Source organism: Oxyura jamaicensis, chromosome 1 (assembly GCF_011077185.1).
Source record: "Oxyura jamaicensis isolate SHBP4307 breed ruddy duck chromosome 1, BPBGC_Ojam_1.0, whole genome shotgun sequence".
Lineage (NCBI taxonomy): Eukaryota > Metazoa > Chordata > Aves > Anseriformes > Anatidae > Oxyura > Oxyura jamaicensis.
Window position 1 is genome coordinate 37,062,927 of NC_048893.1, and position 18,526 is coordinate 37,081,452.

Here is an 18,526-nt window from a genome sequence, read left to right on the forward strand (position 1 = left end):
TTTGGTATTCGTGTTTTTGTGTCAAGTTTTCTTTTCCAGGAAGTACTAATCAACATTTTCTTACATAGCCTATAAATGTGAGTGAGAAGACGAATATAGAAAACTTGTTTCAGAAAGATTCATTTGTTCGACAAAGCCAGGTATGACAAAATTTTTACAGTGAGAATGGAAATAGACCAATAGACACTTAAATGTTTGTAACACAAATATTACAAAAGCTTCAGAAAATGAGTTATGCGCACTTAATTAAGCAGTTTCTAACACTTCTTTGTATTCATTCAGGCATGTTATTTGTATGTGTGGAAATATCGCTCTTTAGTTTCTAAAGATCAGCAACGTTTTTCAAGCTAGGCTGGAGAGGATGGAAGGCTGAGAGCTATTCTTATGTGGAGCATCTGTTACTGTGATAATGATTAATAAACTAGTAGCACTCTAGTAACTGCAGTATCTAGTGAGAAATAGATTAAGTGCCAAAACAACCCTCAAACTGGCTACTTGTAATGGTATAGTCTCAGGATGTACACAGCTTTTGATTACTCTGTAGATAACAAGTAGATTTAGAGATGAGGGGAAGACAGTTAAAATATTACTTGTTAAATGTTTGTCTTAAAAATGCAAATTCCTATCATTCCAGATGGTGGTAGATTGGCTAGAGAGCATTGCCAAGGATGAAATCGGGGACTTCTCTGATAATATAGAGTTTTATGCAAAATCTGTATATTGGTGAGTTCAGACTTTCTGTTTTGTGTACAGGCTTCCTTCAAGTGTAAAATTCACATACCTGGATACAGAATTGATCCAAAATCACTCTGAAGAACTGTTTTTTTTAAAAGTTGGTCAGTTTGTTCACTTCTTTTCCTTCAATTCTTAGGTGTAAAATTTAGCTTCCTCCCCAACTTAAAGGTTGTCTTCTCAAAAGTCAAGTACTGCTTTTGGGAGGAGGAGGTGAAAGGAAAGCCATCAAAGCAATTTAATTTACTCTTTACCCAGATGAAGGTTTCATTTTTTCATAATAAGGAACAATAAGAGATGGTCACCTGCTGATCAACCTGTTAATTACGCTAGATAAAACCTTTCTTATTTGTTTCTCAGGTGGTCATTTCTTTGTCTGGCTTTACTTTTTGCCTGTTCAAGTTCTTGTCACTTTTTGCCTGTTCAAGTTCTTGTCAAGTCTTGTCAACTTGCCTGTTCAAGTTTGTGTCATTGATCCTTCACCAGAAGTCATTATTGTAATCTTTTTTTTTTATCAGTGGTGGATTTTATGGCAGAAAAGACCAAAGCCTGCTTTTGGTTCTAGTTGCCTAGGGTAAACTTGATCCCAGTAGATGGCTGAACACAGGCTTTTGGAATCGTGTTCAACGGAATTTGAGTTTCTGCCCTAGACTGACTACAGTGAATGCTATTGAGAAATTCTGCTTATGGAGAAATCAGTTCATAGTTTAAATATATGAATGATTGGAATAATGGATGCTTTTGAAAGAAATCAAAACTATGTGAATTGATTCTATTATTGTACTTATACTGAAAATTTACGTTTTCACTAACACAGTCCATTGATAGACAAACCAAACCAGGTATGTCTTTTCTGTAATCCTATTCCACTTATCCACAAGTATTAAGTATTTTTTAATATTTGTCTTATTAAAATGTGGTTGCTCTAAAACCTTTTTTTCTGAAGAGCATTTCATTGCTTTCAGGGAGAATACACTACATATCCTGAAGCAGCGACAGCTATGTACGTTCATCGGAAGTTCTCGAGCTCTTGTAACAGAGTTGGTAGGTTTTATTTAAATATACGACTTGGTTTTGAAATGGGTATAAATTGGATTAGAGAGAGTATATATGCTATTTTCACAGCATTCCACCAATTTTTAGAAAGTTATGCTATCTAAAAATTGTTGTGCTGTCTAAAAATTGCAGAATGCTAAGTTTGGAAAGGTGAAAATCAGTAGAGAATTGTGAAGCAGTAAGGAACTAGCTGAGGAGAAGATGTTAGTGTTGAAGTTGGACGTTGTAGAACAATTAAGAAAACAAATTATTAGATCTGACAGGTGAATGAGATTTTAGAAAAGCTTTTTATGATGATGAAGTAAACTTCATTGATTTTAATTGGAAGTTTGAACATGTTGTAAAGTCAGTAGCAATGGACGAGACTCAATGAGCCAGGATCCTTCATTTCCGGAGTTCTTTTGAGATATGTAAACATCTGTTTTATTTCAGCCATCACTTTTTCTAGCACAAGTACCTGTGGTCTATGTAGTGAAATAAATGGTTTTGTTAGTAGCTTTTGTCTGAAACAAACTCAGATTCATAAGTAGGAAAGTTTACAGAACTGATTGGAAGCTCTTACAAGTAAGCGCATGCTGTCTTTATGCAGTAACTAGTGCAATGAAACTAAATCCCATAAATGATGGGATTTCTTGAGGGCTACTGTACTAAAAGCTGACAGGAGGGAAGTCAAGGGAAGGAAAGACTGTCCAGCTGAAGGAGAGAATGAAGTCTCTGACAGCAAGGCAGTCGTGGAAGATGAACACAACTGGGGAGCGATCAATGCATTGATTGAAAAGTGGCTTGAGAAAATCTGTTTGGATTAAATAGAAGCAAATATAGCTCTAGAAAAGGCTTCTGAGAAGGTGGAGAAGGACAAACTAGTAGGTGGAGAGGCAGAATGGTAAAGGATGTTTAAGGATGAAAAGAGCTGGAAGACGAGACATCTGAGGCAAAGACAAGGTGGTGGAGTAAATAAAGAGACTGCAGTGGCTCCCTCTGATAGGAACAGTAACAGAAAAGGAATAAAGAAAGAAGAAGGGAGAGACAGGAGAGTATTACTCTAGATATGTTGGCTGTATAGCATATTGTCCCAACGTGAAGATGTGACTCAAAGTTATAAAACGGGACAGGAAATCATTGGAAGAGGCAGAGATGTATTGTGTGAATGGATGGTGCCTTTCTTCCTTGCAGGATCCAGATGCTCCTATAAGACAGAAACTGCCACTTGATGATTTGGATCGAGAAGATGATGCAAGGTTATTGAAGTATCTCTTTACTCTCATCAGAGCAGGCATGACAGATGAGGTAAGCCATGGAAAGTGGAAGAATCTTCTTGGTTAACTAGTTTAACTTATTTAAAATCTTACTGTTAAAGCTAATGACAAGCTGTGTACTAAAATGTCTGTTTAATTCTGTCTTGTAGGGATTTAAGTTTCAATTAAGTATCAATAAGACAGTGATAGATTGCTAAAATTGTAGTTAAAAAGTCTCGCATTTAGTTAAGTAATTTCAGGTGTAGAATAGATGCTATGGAATAAAGTTGCACCTTTATATTTTGGTTGTTTGACAGTGTAATTTTTTTTTTTTACTGTAGTGGCTTGATAAATACTTCCAGGAAAACATTGGATTTTTCAGATAACTTCCTAATTGCACGTATGATAATCGGTGGATTATCATACAGGCTTCCTTTTGAGTATGTTGAATGGAACATGCTTATAATTTTAACTAGAGAGAGAGAAAAAGATTTGATGTATGCTTTCCTTAGAAAAAAATATTAAATTAAGCAGCTTTTACTTGCTCTGCTCCTCTGAGGTCCCCTTGATTATATGATCTGAATGGAGTTGAGGGAGAGTCATGGCTAGGATTCTGCTTTTTGTTTTGTTACATTTATTGTTTGGTAGGGTCTTCAGCAGCAAAAGCTATGAAAGCCTATCTGAATATTGTAGAAAGCACATAATTCTCCTCCATTAACTCTTTTACTACAATTCTGCTTGTTGCCCTATCTTACTGAATATATGTTGCATATACTTTGCATTATTCCTTATCTGAGTAACATCCAGGCAGTCCTGAAGCTGTTCTCAGTAAAGATTTCCAGTTGCAAAGCAGCTTGTGTGATTGAATCGTGTAAATAGTTGTGTTGTCAAAGGCCTCAGCTGGAAACTCAGTCCCTTGTACTTGGCCCTACATACCTGTAATAATATTTGGTTAATAGGAAGGAAAAGGAACATGAGATTTCTTGTGTCCAACACGTTAGACTTAGGAAAATGGTTACTTGCTAGTGTTTTGTTCCCCTATGGTACATATCCATTCATTTTCTGATAGTATGGGCACAAGACCATGTTGCTGCAGAGTATTAATATAAATCTGCAATTTTGGTTGTTCTTCAATAGCTGCTAGATGTTGCTACTGTCTGATAAGCATGGAGTAGCTTACTCTCTACTGAAATAATAAGTTTATTTAGAGTTTACTCTGAATTAACAGTGAATCTTGGTTCATTTCCATTACCACATATAATGTACAGCTCCTAAGCTAGACCAGCGTGTTGGCTTGTTTGTCTTTTCTTTTCTTTGTTATCATTCCCAAAATGGTGGAACGTGTGCAGCATGAAGCAAATGGAGGTTGGCTGAACAAACCAAGGCCACGTATTGCAGTTTCTCTTGCTGTTCACGGTGTTTTGTTGGTGTTGGAATGATACCAGTCAGACTAATCAGATAATCTTTAGCTGATTATTTTTTTCCAGAGGTGTAGGATTAGAATTCTAAACAAGCTTTGTTGCTTTTTTTTCTCACAATTTCTGTTTTACATTCCATGCTATTCAAAATAGCTTTGAATTAAACCTTTTTGTGCTAGTGAGTAGACTGTTGAGTATCATGGGAAAACTAGGATAGCTGGCTTCAGAAGTGCTTGAGGGGTTTGGAAAGCTCAGTCGTTTAGAGAAGCAGGTGAAGAGATGGATTATACCATCTAAGCAACAAGGTGATACCTTAACGTGAGCTTATCAGAAGGATGTGTAACAGCTGTCTAAGCTACTAGGGTGGGACTGTAGTGTATTTCTCGTATTGCACTATGTACTGACAGAAAAAACGAAATATTTAGTGAAAAACAAACTGATGTGTTTTTATTGACTTTCAGCTCTCAGTTCTTTTGAGTTTAAGGTTCTTTGTGTAGTTATTTTTTGTATTACAATCTCTCTGCAAGTTAACTATTTTAATAATGTTTACATTTTTAATGGAGAAACTGTTGGGTTTCCTACCTTGAAGTCCATTGCTGAGAAAATGCATTATTTTTCAGGCACAACGCTTATGCAAACGATGTGGTCAGGCCTGGAGAGCAGCAACTTTGGAAGGATGGAAATTGTATCACGATCCTAACAGAAATGGAGGTATCTGCTTCCCAATGCACTTGATGTATAAGAATAGGGCAGAGGGCTTTCTCTTAATGTCTGTCTATAGCAAAAAGAAATTGTGGTGTTTTTTTTGTTTGTTTGTTTTTACATTTTCAGGGCCTTTCTTATATCTAAAATGTCTGTTGAACCTTCATAAATACTAATGTGCAATGGTTTTAGTTGAAGGTTTGAGAACACTGAATTCACTTAACACACTAAAGTCATTTTCTTTTTGAAAAGCAAGCATAATGTCTAGGAAACGGATGTCTAGGAATTCCGTACAGATCTTTTCCACTACCATATAATGTTTCATTATGTATTTTCTCAACATCTGACTTCTGCCATCTAGCAAAGGTCTCGTTGCTTACAGACTAAAAAAAAAAAAAAAAAAAAAAACCTCTATCTAGCATCAGAAAGGCACAGTAGGACTTGAGTTCAGCAAATGTTAATGAAGGAAAAAGATATGCTTTTATAATATTTTGATCCCAAAGGATTTAAGAACATGTCGTATATGCTAGGCACAGCCGGGACTGGAAGGCATACTATTTTCCTACTTCTGGGGTCCTGATACTCCACTATATTTTTATCTGCACAATTCACTGGTGTCCTAGCCTTGTTTTGAGTGTTATCCACCTTGTCCGCAGTTATGTATTGTTTTTTTTTCCGTAATGCACGCTCTCATGCAGAGTCCTGCAGAATAGCAGCATTATAAAAATTAATTTAATCCCTAACTCTGTGTTTTCTAAATGCAAATAGATACGTTGCACTCAAAACCATGATTTTTTGCAAGGCAAAATAGCAGGTAAAGACTTAAAATACTGTAATTTGTAGTTGTGTATTTACTAGACTTCCTAGAAAAGCTGCCCCGCAGCCCAGTCAAAAGCATTGAGAAGCTTTGGGAAGAGTTTCAAAGGGATTGGGATAGGATTAATAACAGAAAATAGGTTCTACCTTGTCACTGTTTTCTCCTTATTTTTTAATAGTATGTTTGTTTAATTATCCCTTGCATATAGGAAAAGAGCTGGAGCCTGTTGAAGGGAATCCATACAGGTGCATTTGGAAAATAAGTTGTTGGCGTATGGCTGAAGAGGTAAGATGATGTTAATTTGCTTGATATTAACATATAAAGATGAATTTCTTTGAGCTCGATAACGTGATTTTAAGTAAACCTACCCTTCGTGTTTGCTGCTCCTAGGATTTGTTGGTAACGTTTCTAAGAGGACTCCTGAAATAATATAGTTACGTCTTACAGTGAGAAATCTACATAATTTTCACCAGTTTTTAAGGCTTAGGAAATGCCTTTTTTATTTGGTTGAAAGTGAAAATGCTCACACTGGCTTTGATTTTCATCTTGACTCGGTTGAGTGGGAAAGGAAAAAACATTGCTGTCTTTCCAGATCTATGCAAATTTTTCAGATAAGTTACAATGTTTTGCTAAGGAAGGGGAAGTCACTTGATATTTTTTATTTTGGCTCCTGATATATCCTGGGATTTTCCAGTTTCTTGGTTTTTTGTTGGTGGTTTTTTTTTTTTTTTTTTTGGAAACAAGTGGAACATTTTGTAATGGATTAACGTCTAGTAAAATTTAAAGTGATCAGAAAACATACATGCTTTTAACTCAGTTATATTTTCAACTGCTTATTTTAGGAGCAGTTTAATAGATATGAGAGAGCAATCTATGCAGCACTCAGTGGAAACCTCAAACAGGTACGTCAAGCCTCCTAGTGAATGGTGTTTGATAGTTGTACATTTGGTTTCTTATGTGTGACAATTCCATCATCAGACATGCTGCAATTACTGCTTAATGTGCTTTCAAAAATCTAGTAGACATGACAATGGCAAACAGTTCTGCTTTACTCAGTGTGATCTCTAGGATTTTCATGCCTTAGCTAAATATACTTGATAAACCTCTGCTAGTATTATTCATGCTAGCTGTCAGTACAATCCATCCTAATTCCATTCTGTTATTTATTTTTCATTTTAATATTACTTAGGAGTGTATATAGTCATTTTTCTGCTCATGCACAGTATTGTGATTTGTCAGTGCTTTAAGTTGCAAGCGTTAGACAAGTTGGCATATCCAAGTGTTACTTTGTAACCAAACTTCACTATCAGTAGTTTTCATTTTTCTGTGCGATACTTTTTATCTCTATGTAATTCTCCCTTTTCTTAGTTTTAGTTCTCCAGGTACTGTTGTGCTCTCCTAAGTAGGGATTTTTCTTTTAAAGAACAAGGAGGGAAGTAGCAGTCAATATCATAAAGGTTTACTTGCTGTTGTATTAATCAGTGATAATCTCCTACTTGAGGAGGTTGACATCACCCCATCTTAGAGTGATGTATCAAAAAAAAAAAAAAAACTCAGAAAATAAAGGGAGGGGTCATAGTGAATGTTTTCTGGTTTTAGTCATTGAAGTTTAAAAATCAGTTATTTGACAGAAGAAGGCATCATAAAACTGTGCAGATGTATGGAGCAAAGCGTTCACCTTCTTGTTGCAGAAGAAAGAGACAGTTAATGAAATGTTTTCAGTAATGAAACTGTTTTCAGTAATTTCAGTAATCTTAAAATCTCTGCAAGAGAAAAGTGCTTCATGAAGTGTGTTGTCTCTGGAACTTGTCCCAGGGTTTCTCTGCTGAAAGAGCCTAATAAGATTCAGAGAAGAGCTGGATATAAAGCTTTAGATTCTCCAAAGGGAGTTATTAGTCTATATATAATAGTATTATCTGAGCTGTCTTGCTCATTTATCTCTCAACTTGAGATTTTTCAAACGTCCTGTTACCAACTGTAGAGGTGCAGTGAGAATTAATATATATACATATTACTTCATATAGCTACATCATTATGCGTATATATTTTTTTGTGTCTACATCCTCTTAGTTTCTGAATAAAGTGACTCAGTTCAAAGACTTCCAAGGTGTCATTGACGCAGATGCCTTCCTCCTGCCCTTCACCTTTCATTATTCCACAGTGACTCGTGCAACCATAACATAAACCAGTACGGGAAAGTGATCCCGCTGACAAATGACCCAGTAGACAAGGGGAGTACAGTTTTCGTCTGTACTGGTTATCTGAGCTGTTACACAAGAGAGGGAATGGTATCAGAGCGGTGTCACCCGTGAAAGGAGGAAATAGGAGGACTTATTTTGACAACCTTTAATTTAAAATAGTCAAGGAAGTAGAGCGTTATTTAGTGAAGGGATTTTTTGCATCCTACACTAATGAAGGAAAGGTTGCTGTTCGAGATGGTCTGTGTTGGAGCAGGAAGTCTGATCCTAAATTACAGTTGTTGTGTTTGGATCTGATGGTTCTCAATCTCTCATAACATTTGCTCTTTTGTTTTGTTTAAATGCATAGCTTCTTCCAGTTTGTGATACCTGGGAAGATACTGTTTGGGCATATTTCAGGGTCATGGTAGATACTCTCGTGGAGCAAGAAATCCGAACGTCAGTCGTAACTACAGAGGAGACAGAAGAGCTCCCTAGAGAGTATTTAGAAACCAAGTAAGTTTTAAGTAACAAATATGTTCCTACACTCAACAAAAGATCCTTTGTGATCCTTTTGCAATACTCAAGCTAATGTTTTTTTGCCCTTTTTCTCCTACTTTGAAGTTGGACTTCAGAAAAAGTTTTTGAAGAACTTCAGGCAACAGACAAAAAGGTATGTATTGATTACAGTTTCTGCTCGCTGTTTGCTGTTTTTAATTATTCACTAGGTTGTACTCCACTATTTAATGAACCATTCAGATATGTGCAGTGGCTGGTTTGCTATAGGTTTATATCTTTGTAATGTGTACTTTTTCAATTCAGATAATGTTGGATTTTTTGCCACCTTTTAATGATGAAAAAGATGCAGGTTTTGTCTTGTCCTGTATCTGCCAAACTAACTAGATTTGCTAAAGAAACAGTGGACTACCAAGTGCTGTAAGGCATGCAAAGCAGACAAAGTAAATCACCTATTTAACACTTTGATAGAATGTGCAAGGATTGATTTCATGCAGTTTTCTTTGTAGGAGGCTTGTGTGCATATTTCAGAACAGGTCTTTGAAAATTAAGAAGCATATTTGCTTAAGCAGGCTGTTTCTTCTTTACACCCTGGGTATTTATTTAATTTAAGATGGAATATATAACTTCCCTGTTAATTTTGAAAATATTAAATTGAATTGATTCCATCAAATCTAGTTTCAAGGGAATCAAATCCTTTCTGTTGTTGGAACAGACATGGCATTCATCGTATTGCTAAGACAAAGACATACTGAAGGACAGCTTACAGATCGATGGGGTTAGCCAGATACACCCAGCTGCCGTTGCCTTTTAGTGCTATTCTCACCACACGGCCATTTCACAGGTGCCTTTGAATTGTATGGCATACATCGGTTCCTCTACAGAAAAAAGTCTTTTCCTTAAAGTTTCACAAGCCTTTTCTTTACAGCTTTACACAAAATGTTGCTTTTTCTGGGACTTTGTAGAATACTCTCTGTAACGTTGTTGTTTATTCTCCTCTTCAAAGCAAAAAGCCTTTGGTCTTGAATTTTTTCCATTACATGAAAGTATTAACTTCACAGATCGATATTCTGGCTCTGTGTCTTTCAGTTTGTCAATATTCTTGTAATTTGACATGGAGATAACGGGTATATTTTCTTTTGCTTTTTATGCAGAATACCCTTTGAAATAGGATAGGTTTTTTCCCCTAAGGAACCGTTGCTTTATTTATAACTTTGCTTTCTTTATATATTGTGCTATAAGATTTTATTCACAGTTTGAACTTTCCTTTTTCCTCCCTAGAGGGTTATAGAGGAGAACCAAGAACACTACCATGTGATTCAGAAATTCATTATACTGGGAGATGTGGATGGTGAGCTTTTCTCTAAGTGATTTTTAAATGTCAACTGACTACATTATTTCTAGTGACCTTTCCAGAATCTTTATATGTGAATGGATTTTAGAAACACACAGTAGGCAAACTCCACCTAAAAGCTAAGCTGCTTCTTTAATCGAGAACTATGGGGACTTTCTGCAGTTTGACATACAAAAGAGTTTTGAAAGAAGTCGTGAAATCGTGTCAATGTGTCAGAATGTTTGTGCGAATGGTGCTGCAACTTTTTCTGAGAAATGACAAAATGCATGCAGCAGATATTTAAGCCAAACAGATGAATATTTCCCAAACTGTTGCTATTTTGTTTTATTGTGCTTGTAAGGCTAAATTATATTTGTTGGATAGATGCAGAGTTTTTGAAATACTTCTTAGGTGTTTTTCCCAGGATATGACTAATATAGACATTTCCTGGGTGGCTACAGGTTTAATGGAAGAATTCAACAAATGGCTTTCTAAAGAGAGAAGTGTGCTGCCAGGGCACCTCCTTCGTTTCATGACACATCTTATTCTGTTTTTCCGCACTTTGGGCCTGCAAACTAAGGTAAGTGATCTGTTCTCGTAGCAATATCTCCTCTTTGAATTAAAAATGTGTGTGTGTTAATACATAAACTTAGTGCAACAGTGGTAAACTACAACCAGGCTGAGGAGGAGCTGCATGCTTGTAGTATATTATTTGATCTTGGAACCAAAGCACGACAATCAAAATTTAAGAAGAGCATTCTGTTCACCTGCAATTCAGCTTGAAAATATTTTTGAGGATGATGGATTCTATTTACAAGCCTTTTGTTGAGAAGGACCTGACTCAAAATTCAAGGTTAGGCTTATTAAGAACAGCCAAGATGCTCTGAATATAACCCAATCTTAAGCACTGGTCTTGGAATTGTACATATTGCTGGGAGTTTGTATATGCTCTTGCTTGAGGTAATTGGCCCCTTTTGCTTCTAGCCAAAACAGTTCTGTATTTTCTATAAATAGTAAGTTTCTATAAATAGTAAGTATAGCTTACTAGCTACCTAATCACTTTATGCTAAAAATGCAGATGCAGCTATGTGATCCAATTACGCTTTTCTGAGGCAATCACAAATAATTAGAAGTTCTCCTTTTCTACTACTTTAAAATTTAGAAGCACTTATATATCCTATGAGTTTCTGAGTGTAACATATTTTGGCAAAATAGGTATCTGTGTTTTCGTTAGCTGATTTAAACTGAGCTTTGTGGTTGCTGTTTTTTTTTTTCACATCTCTAATCACTGCTTCACTCCCCTGTTGAACTTGATTTTGAAGTTAGTTATCATTTAGCTAAATAAGGAGAACAGGTGCTATTTATATCTATAGTTTTTAGCCAGAATCAAAACTTGATAAGACTAGGTCTTTAAGCTACAATGCAGTAGAACTAATTCTTAGCATGTTTAATAGAGGGAACAAATAGATGCCATTTCCTACGTGAATTCCACTGTGGGATGATGACCAATTGTCGATTACTGCCAGTAAATTCACCTCCTCCAAAATTTTGGAGGAAGGGTACTCAATCAACTCAGTAGACCTCAGAAGTAAGAGAAGGTTGTGCAGGCTTTTATGAAGTTCCTTGTTTGGTGTTCTGAGTACAATTTCTATAGGTATGTGCTTATGAACGTTTAGTTTTCTTGCTGGTAGAGAAAAGCTTAGTAAAATCTCCTCAGGTACTGCTTGTATCAAAGTGCAGAGGCAAAAAATAAAGCAAGCTTGTTTTTATTGAGTGTTGCAGTGCTTTATGTTACTTAGGGATGATAATGTGAATTTGACAAAAGCCCGTTTGCATGCTTCTAGCATTTTCCAGCGTATAGACCGAATATGGCTGATTACAGAAGATGTTACTGCCAGTAATTTCTTCAAGGAACATGAAAGTGATTTATAAACTAATAGCACTGGAGTCGGCAGTAGTAAGATACATACCAATTAAACATCTTAAGATGAGCTGGCACCTTGCTTTATTTGGGCAATTATGACTTCTATATTGTAGCATCTGACAGTCCCATGACTTTAGATTTTTCAGTTGACTGTTAGCTGCAAAAGAGCTAACGCATCTTGTGGGCTGAGCAGGAATTCTAAATACACTTCAGCAGATGTTTCCTTTAATTTTTAAAACCTCTGAGGGTCATCACTAACTGCTTTTTCCTGTGTACACATAATTCTGCATAGACACAAGATAACCATATCAAACTAAAATGGTAGCTCTTCAGTAACAAACATTTGGTTCTTAGCTAAAGCAGTCTCGGTTGTTCAGGCTGTATTTGGAATTGCTATTTAGTATAGGCTATAACAAATGAGCCAGGTGATAAGTAGTCTCTCTTCATCGCCCCCATGTATAGAAACATCAGAATTTTCTGTCATGTAGCAGAGCCTATGGCACATTCCAATAGTCACCTGTTTTCGTGGCACTGGATTTATTAAGTAATAAAAACTATATGGTAAACTGGGAAGATTAGAAAAAAAACAAAAAGTAACTTTCCAATTAGACCCCAAACTATATTAACTAGCTGCTGAGAAATAAATTATTTGAAGCTAAACCTTTGAATCAGGAGATACATCATGTATTTTTAATCACACTGTTAGAGAAACAGTTCTTCCAGCTGAGCTTGTTGGAATGTGTAAGTTACTGAAGCATGGGTGAGCAAATAACCCTGCCTCTGTGTTACAGTAGTTGTCTGTAATGTAGCCAAAAAGATAAGATACTTTATCTCATTCAATTTAATACAAATTGAATTTATATTTTTTTGCAATAAGGAGGAAGTTTCTGTTGAAGTCCTGAAGACCTACATTCAGGTAAGCTTTCAAAAATATATTTTGTTTTCTCTGACAGTTTAGAGAAAAAGGAAGAAAAAAGACTTAAGGTTACAGGATGGAAGCAGCTATGAGTCAGTTCATACTCTCTTAAAAGATACAAGACGTTTGCTGAGTATGCAGCATTACTGTCAGCAATGCTTGACTAAGATGTAATTTGCTGACCTTTGTTTAAAAGCTGAGAAATAAATTGAATTTTCCTATGAAAATAAACAATCAGCCATCTGTGTTACACATTATTTAATGTTCATAACTTAAGTGTTTACACAGAGGAATATAACATTTTTTTAATACATACTTCTTATTCCGCAGCGGTTGGTATCTGAGAAGCACACAGATTTAATAGCATTTTATGTTAGCTACTTGCCGCCAGAGCTAGCAGTTGCTCAGTATGCTCTGTTTCTAGAAGATGTTACTGAAAGTGATCAACGCCACCACTGTCTTGAATTAGCAAGAGAAGCAGGTGAGATATGCTGATATTCTAATTATAGTTTTATGTAATGGGTTATGCTGTCTCTCTGCAGTTCTTAATGCAAGACCTAGCTATGAAGATGATGTTTTCTTCTTATCTCTTTGTTTTTCAACTAAATAAAATTAGCGTACCGATCACTTCGTCGAGTACCTACATTATGTCTTCTAACTGTAACCTGGCATTGCAATTCTTTTTGTAAAGTAAACTAAATATCACTTTTGCTTGTGGATCATGTCCAAACACAACAGGAAGTGTGTGCCCACTTCCTGTCTCAATGCATGCTCTGAAGTTTGACAAATAAATAGATCTATATGCAGATCCCCAGGACGGATTGATGTTTGGGGTTTTCTGTTACCTCAGATATCACTCATCTAAAATACCTATAATAAATTTTCTATTAAGAAATTTTCTATATCAAAAGCCTGTAATTTAGCATGGCAATGTGAGTGTGACTAGACTGATCACTAGTAGTGAGAAGTAAGATGTACAGACAAGAGTTTGAGATTCATTCAGTGGCAAGTTTGAATTTCTGATCATTGTTGCACAATTCTCTTTTAACCTAGGTCTGGACGTTGCAGCGATAACAAAAACTGTCGTTGAAAACATACGCAAGAAGGATGCTGGTGAATTCAGTCACCATGATCATATGTTAGACACAGGCACGACAGAGGTGAGTAAATGTTTGGGGCAGATACTCCAGTTTGCAGAAAAGTACAGAGTCCTTTACCATATGTAACCTATATTTCTCTTTAAACAATGGTGGAAATTGTCTTGAAAAAGGCTGTGAGGAAAACAAGCTTTCCCTATGGCCAAGTGAGGAGGTGAATTGGATGAATTCTTCTGTTTGTGTGTCACTCAGCAGCATGCTTGTGTGAGAGCAGTAATTGAAGATAAAGCCAGTGAAATAATTGTGACAAAATATGTTGTAGCTGAGAGTAGGGTATTATCCTAGCTTCTAAGAATGATGAGGATTGACACTGGGGCTCAGGTGCACCTCATTACAAGTAATATATTCTAGCTACTACACACATAGCCTTACTGACAGGTTTTTCGTCATTATTGATTCAGCTGCATCCAATTCAGTGCTTCAGAGCCAATGAGGCAGTTACTAGCTAGCATTCTTTCTGCAGAGTATCCTTTAGAAAGCAACTGATAGGTTGCAAACTTGTAGCAATGTTTTGCCCTTTAGTAAAAAGTTTACTCTTGCACCCTGTCTGAGCTAAAATCAGTAGCTTACCCAAGGCAACAGTTGGAAAACGCTGGTTGCTGGCCGATTGAACCCCTCAGGTTTATTGCAAGGGTTCCAGAAACCGTGTTTATGCAGTGTGATCATATTAAAGTTTGAGGAAGGTGCAAGGTAATCCATAAAAACTCTTGAGAGTTGATGTTCATCCGTTGGTCTGAAAGACTTGGCAATACTTGGAAATGGATTTTGGCTGAATCTAGACTGCGGAGCTTGGTTTGTAAGCTTTTGATACAAAACATATGAATGAAGTGATTCTTACTAGTATGTTAAAACGCTGTCCAAAGATCTCTAGAAACTTACATGTTTGGTTGACCTGATTTCTTGTATTTAACACCAGCTGTATGCTTGAAATGTTAGTGAATCTAACTAATGTGTTGGCTTTTACAGGCGGATCGGCTGAAAATAGATGTAATTGACTGGCTCGTGTTTGATCCTGCACAGAGGGCAGAAGCACTTAAGCAAAGCAATGCAATCATGAGGAAGTTCTTGGGTACTATACTTCAAAAATACTCTAGACTTTTTAAATGTTTTTGTTCTCTTTGACTATTGGCATTACATTTTAGGTAACTCTGAATCTAGTCTGCTAAAAAGCATGGGCAGTATAGTAGAAAGAGCACAGTCTGATCCATCTTTTTTACTTTTAATGAATAATTGTGCTACAATTTGTCTTTTTATATAAATAAAGCATGGAAAGTACAAAGCTGTTGACACTCAGTTTGCATTCCTGTAGCATCCAAGAAACATGAAGCTGCAAAAGATGTGTTTGTGAAGATTCCCCAGGACTCTATAGCAGAAATATATAACCAATGGGAAGAACAGGGAATGGAAAGTTCACTTCCAGCTGAAGATGACAATGCTATAAGAGAACATTTATGTATTCGAGCATATTTGGTGAGTTTCAAATATAGTTTCAACCATATTCAAGTTATTACTTAAAAATAAGGGTGGCTTTGCCTCAGTGGTGAGATTCTAAACTTTGTCCATTTGATTTGATTTTTGATTCCGGGATGCACTGTAGCTGAAAGTGCACAAAATAATGAGGTCCTTTCTATACTTGTTACAAAGTAACTTCTGGCTTTTGTGCATTTAATGACATTCTTAGAAATGAGTGAAAAATGTCAATTGTTTCTAATGCAACCCAGGAAGCACATGAAACCTTCAATGAATGGTTTAAACACATGAACTCAGCTCCACAGAAGCCTTCTTTGGTGCCGCAAGCAAGTTTTACTGAAAAAGTGGCCCATGAACATAAAGAAAAAAAGTACGAGGTAGGTAAAATTTCAAGTTATTTACTGCAAATATTTATATTCTTGCATAGGAGGCAGTCTTAGTTTAATAAAACAGAAGTCTGCTAACTCATTTTGCATAAGAACTCTTATAAAATATCTTGTTTCTGTGCTGAAAAGGGGAAGTATAAAACAGTAGAATAGTAAGGCAGCTGCACAATACATTCTCAGGCTTCTTTCTTATGTGACAGCTGTACTTGTAATACCGTACGGTAAATATTCATTATATGTGTCAGCATTATAAATAAATCTGACTACTTGATTTTGCTATTAACCGTTCCCTAGAAATGGAGGATGAAGGCCGTTTTCTGATTTATTTGCAACATTGTCGTTTCTGAAAGATGCTGCTGTGTGTGTGTTTTTTTTTCCAGAACTTCTTTTTGGATATCTGTCCAGTATGAATATGCTACAGTCAGTTTATACAAGTATTGTTTTTATAAGCATGACGGAATAAATTATTTCAAGTTAGCTTCTCCTAGTGACTTTGACTGTTCCTGAACAACCTTTGTGATATTCTATACAGGGAATAAAGTGATGATGGCAGTAGCTGTTAGAAGCAGGCTAAGTTTTAGCCATTGGCTGAAGTTTGTAATTTGCATTAGAGCTACGCTAGCGGCTATATGCAAGGTGAAGGTTCTGTGTTAAAATAGCCTTGGAAATTATCCTGTCTTGCAGCAGATATTTTTTTTCTTTGCCAGGTGGACTACGGTATTTGGAAAGGTCTCTTGGATGCTCTTACAGCTGATGTGAAAGAGAAAATGTACAACGTGTTGCTGTTTGTTGATGGAGGATGGATGGTTGATGTTAGAGAGGTAAAATGCATTTTTATATCATAGCATAGACCACAAACACTGGATTGTACCCAGCTGTACCTTTGTCATCTCTAGCTTGACATCCTGTTTACTCAGCAATAATTCCCTCTGGCCTTGCTGTGACTGGTTACAGATTGCTTCCTCTTCAGTTACTTTATAGATCAGATCTGGCAGTCCAGTCTAGGCTGGTTAGCCCAGTTTTTTGCCTCTGACACTACTAATTGCATGATTGTGTTGAGTTGCCTTTTAAAGGTAAATATTCATAATACTCATACATGTTTTGCTATACTAAGGATGCTGAGGACGACCCTGAACGAACACATCAGATGATTTTGCTGCGCAAGCTGTGTCTGCCAATGATGTGCTTTTTACTGCACACAGTGCTACACAGTACTGGACAATATCAGGAGTGCCTGAGATTAGCTGACATGGTCGCTTCTGAGCGACACAAGCTTTATACGGTGAGTTACTGAGAGCTCTAGACAGCTTGGCTTCCAATTAAAACTTCTGTGGGTTGACTGTGGGAAAAGCTTCTATACAGAAAGGAAGATACCATATGTTACTGAACATCCTAAGTTCCTGCATCTCTTCCCATTCGCTGCAGTAGTAAAGGGTTTCTTTGTGTGCTGACTGAAAGCAATCTAGGAATTAAATTTGAAATTCATCATTGCTGAAGATGATAACTTAGTTTTTCTGAGTAGTGCAGTTACTAATTTTTGGATGAGGACTATTGATATAAGTTGAGCTGTAAAATTGTAACTGATTTTTTTTTTCCATTACATTTCAGAACATTTTATAAATACATTTTATTTTGGAGTACTTGGTTTACCTAACCTCTCCCTCCAAGACCCTGAAAAACAATCCCCCCAAAATACATTACCAAAAAAGGCACAATGTCCCCTGCTTCCCCCCCCAAAAAAAAAAAAATAATAATAAAAAATAAAAAAAGGAATCTAAACCAGATGAGAACCATCAATGCTAAGAAAAATACTGTGGTGTACTTGCATAGATTGACTTAATAAGATGTGCAGCAATAACAGGAAAACTTAAACTGGGCTGCTTTCCAATAATTTTTGTAGTAGTTTTAAGACAATTGTCTTGACATTATTTGCAGGTTTTGAATACTGCCACCAGCTTCCACTCCCTTAATAAATGTCATTCTGAAATGTCTGTTTTGGACACTGTCCTAACTGAAAAATAGATGAAAACATTGTGTGACTCAATTAATTACCATTTACTTTGATATCCATGCAGTTTGTTGTAAACAAATATAACTCAGTTATGTATTTTTTTATTCCTAGGTCTTTTCAAAAGAAGAACTCAGAAAACTTCTACAGAAACTGAGGGAATCTTCTCTGATGCTTCTGGACCAGGACCTCGATCCACTGGGATATGAAATTCAGTCATAGATTTTTGTGTAGATACTTGCAAAGACTTTTGAACATAAAGTTTAGACACATCGATTACAACAAGATCAAAAACATGCATCAGTTAAGCTGTTCTGATCTTTGGTTAAAGAAAAACAACAGCTCAGCTTTAAGTTACGAACTTGAAAGATTCTGACCAACTTGAGAGGATATTGGTTATATGCCCTCTTTTGTATTTTTTTCTAATAAAAGTGGTTTTCAAACAAACAGTGTGTTCATTCTAATCTAAATTCTCTGTATGTATGTGTGAACCTCCTTAACGTGCTTGCTGCATGCTGAAGCACTGCCTCTAGAGCAGAAGCATTATTCAGCAGTAGGAGAATGTGCAAAGGTTTGGTAAAAAAGGGGTGAGGATGCAAAGAATCATTAAAGTTGAAAAAGCCCTCCAGGATCATCTGGTCTAACCATCCCCCTCCACCAGTATCTCCCACCAAACCAT

At 36.3% G+C, this 18,526-nt stretch overlaps 1 protein-coding gene and 1 long non-coding RNA gene across 2 annotated transcripts in view; one reads left to right on the forward strand and one right to left on the reverse strand.

The window, feature by feature from the left end:
- NUP107 (nucleoporin 107) overlaps positions 1–18,294 on the forward strand; it is a 29,279-nt gene extending 10,985 nt beyond the window's left edge. Inside the window, exons 9-28 of the mRNA XM_035333816.1 lie at positions 69–140; positions 635–723; positions 1,698–1,776; positions 2,962–3,075; positions 5,062–5,152; positions 6,169–6,245; positions 6,803–6,862; positions 8,508–8,653; positions 8,762–8,810; positions 9,935–10,004; positions 10,448–10,566; positions 12,788–12,826; positions 13,157–13,307; positions 13,880–13,986; positions 14,950–15,052; positions 15,293–15,453; positions 15,705–15,830; positions 16,547–16,660; positions 16,954–17,121; positions 17,962–18,294. Of these exons, the coding sequence (XP_035189707.1) occupies positions 69–140; positions 635–723; positions 1,698–1,776; positions 2,962–3,075; positions 5,062–5,152; positions 6,169–6,245; positions 6,803–6,862; positions 8,508–8,653; positions 8,762–8,810; positions 9,935–10,004; positions 10,448–10,566; positions 12,788–12,826; positions 13,157–13,307; positions 13,880–13,986; positions 14,950–15,052; positions 15,293–15,453; positions 15,705–15,830; positions 16,547–16,660; positions 16,954–17,121; positions 17,962–18,069 (2,043 nt within the window). The 3' untranslated portion in view covers positions 18,070–18,294. The remainder of the gene's footprint in view (positions 1–68; positions 141–634; positions 724–1,697; positions 1,777–2,961; positions 3,076–5,061; positions 5,153–6,168; positions 6,246–6,802; positions 6,863–8,507; positions 8,654–8,761; positions 8,811–9,934; positions 10,005–10,447; positions 10,567–12,787; positions 12,827–13,156; positions 13,308–13,879; positions 13,987–14,949; positions 15,053–15,292; positions 15,454–15,704; positions 15,831–16,546; positions 16,661–16,953; positions 17,122–17,961) is intronic.
- Positions 48–10,861, reverse strand: LOC118171078. The gene is made up of 3 exons (XR_004753030.1): positions 10,723–10,861; positions 214–218; positions 48–59 (listed from the first exon to the last, which is right to left on the reverse strand). It is a non-coding gene; the product is annotated as an uncharacterized LOC118171078 (long non-coding RNA).
- Positions 18,295–18,526: the final 232 nt, after the last annotated feature.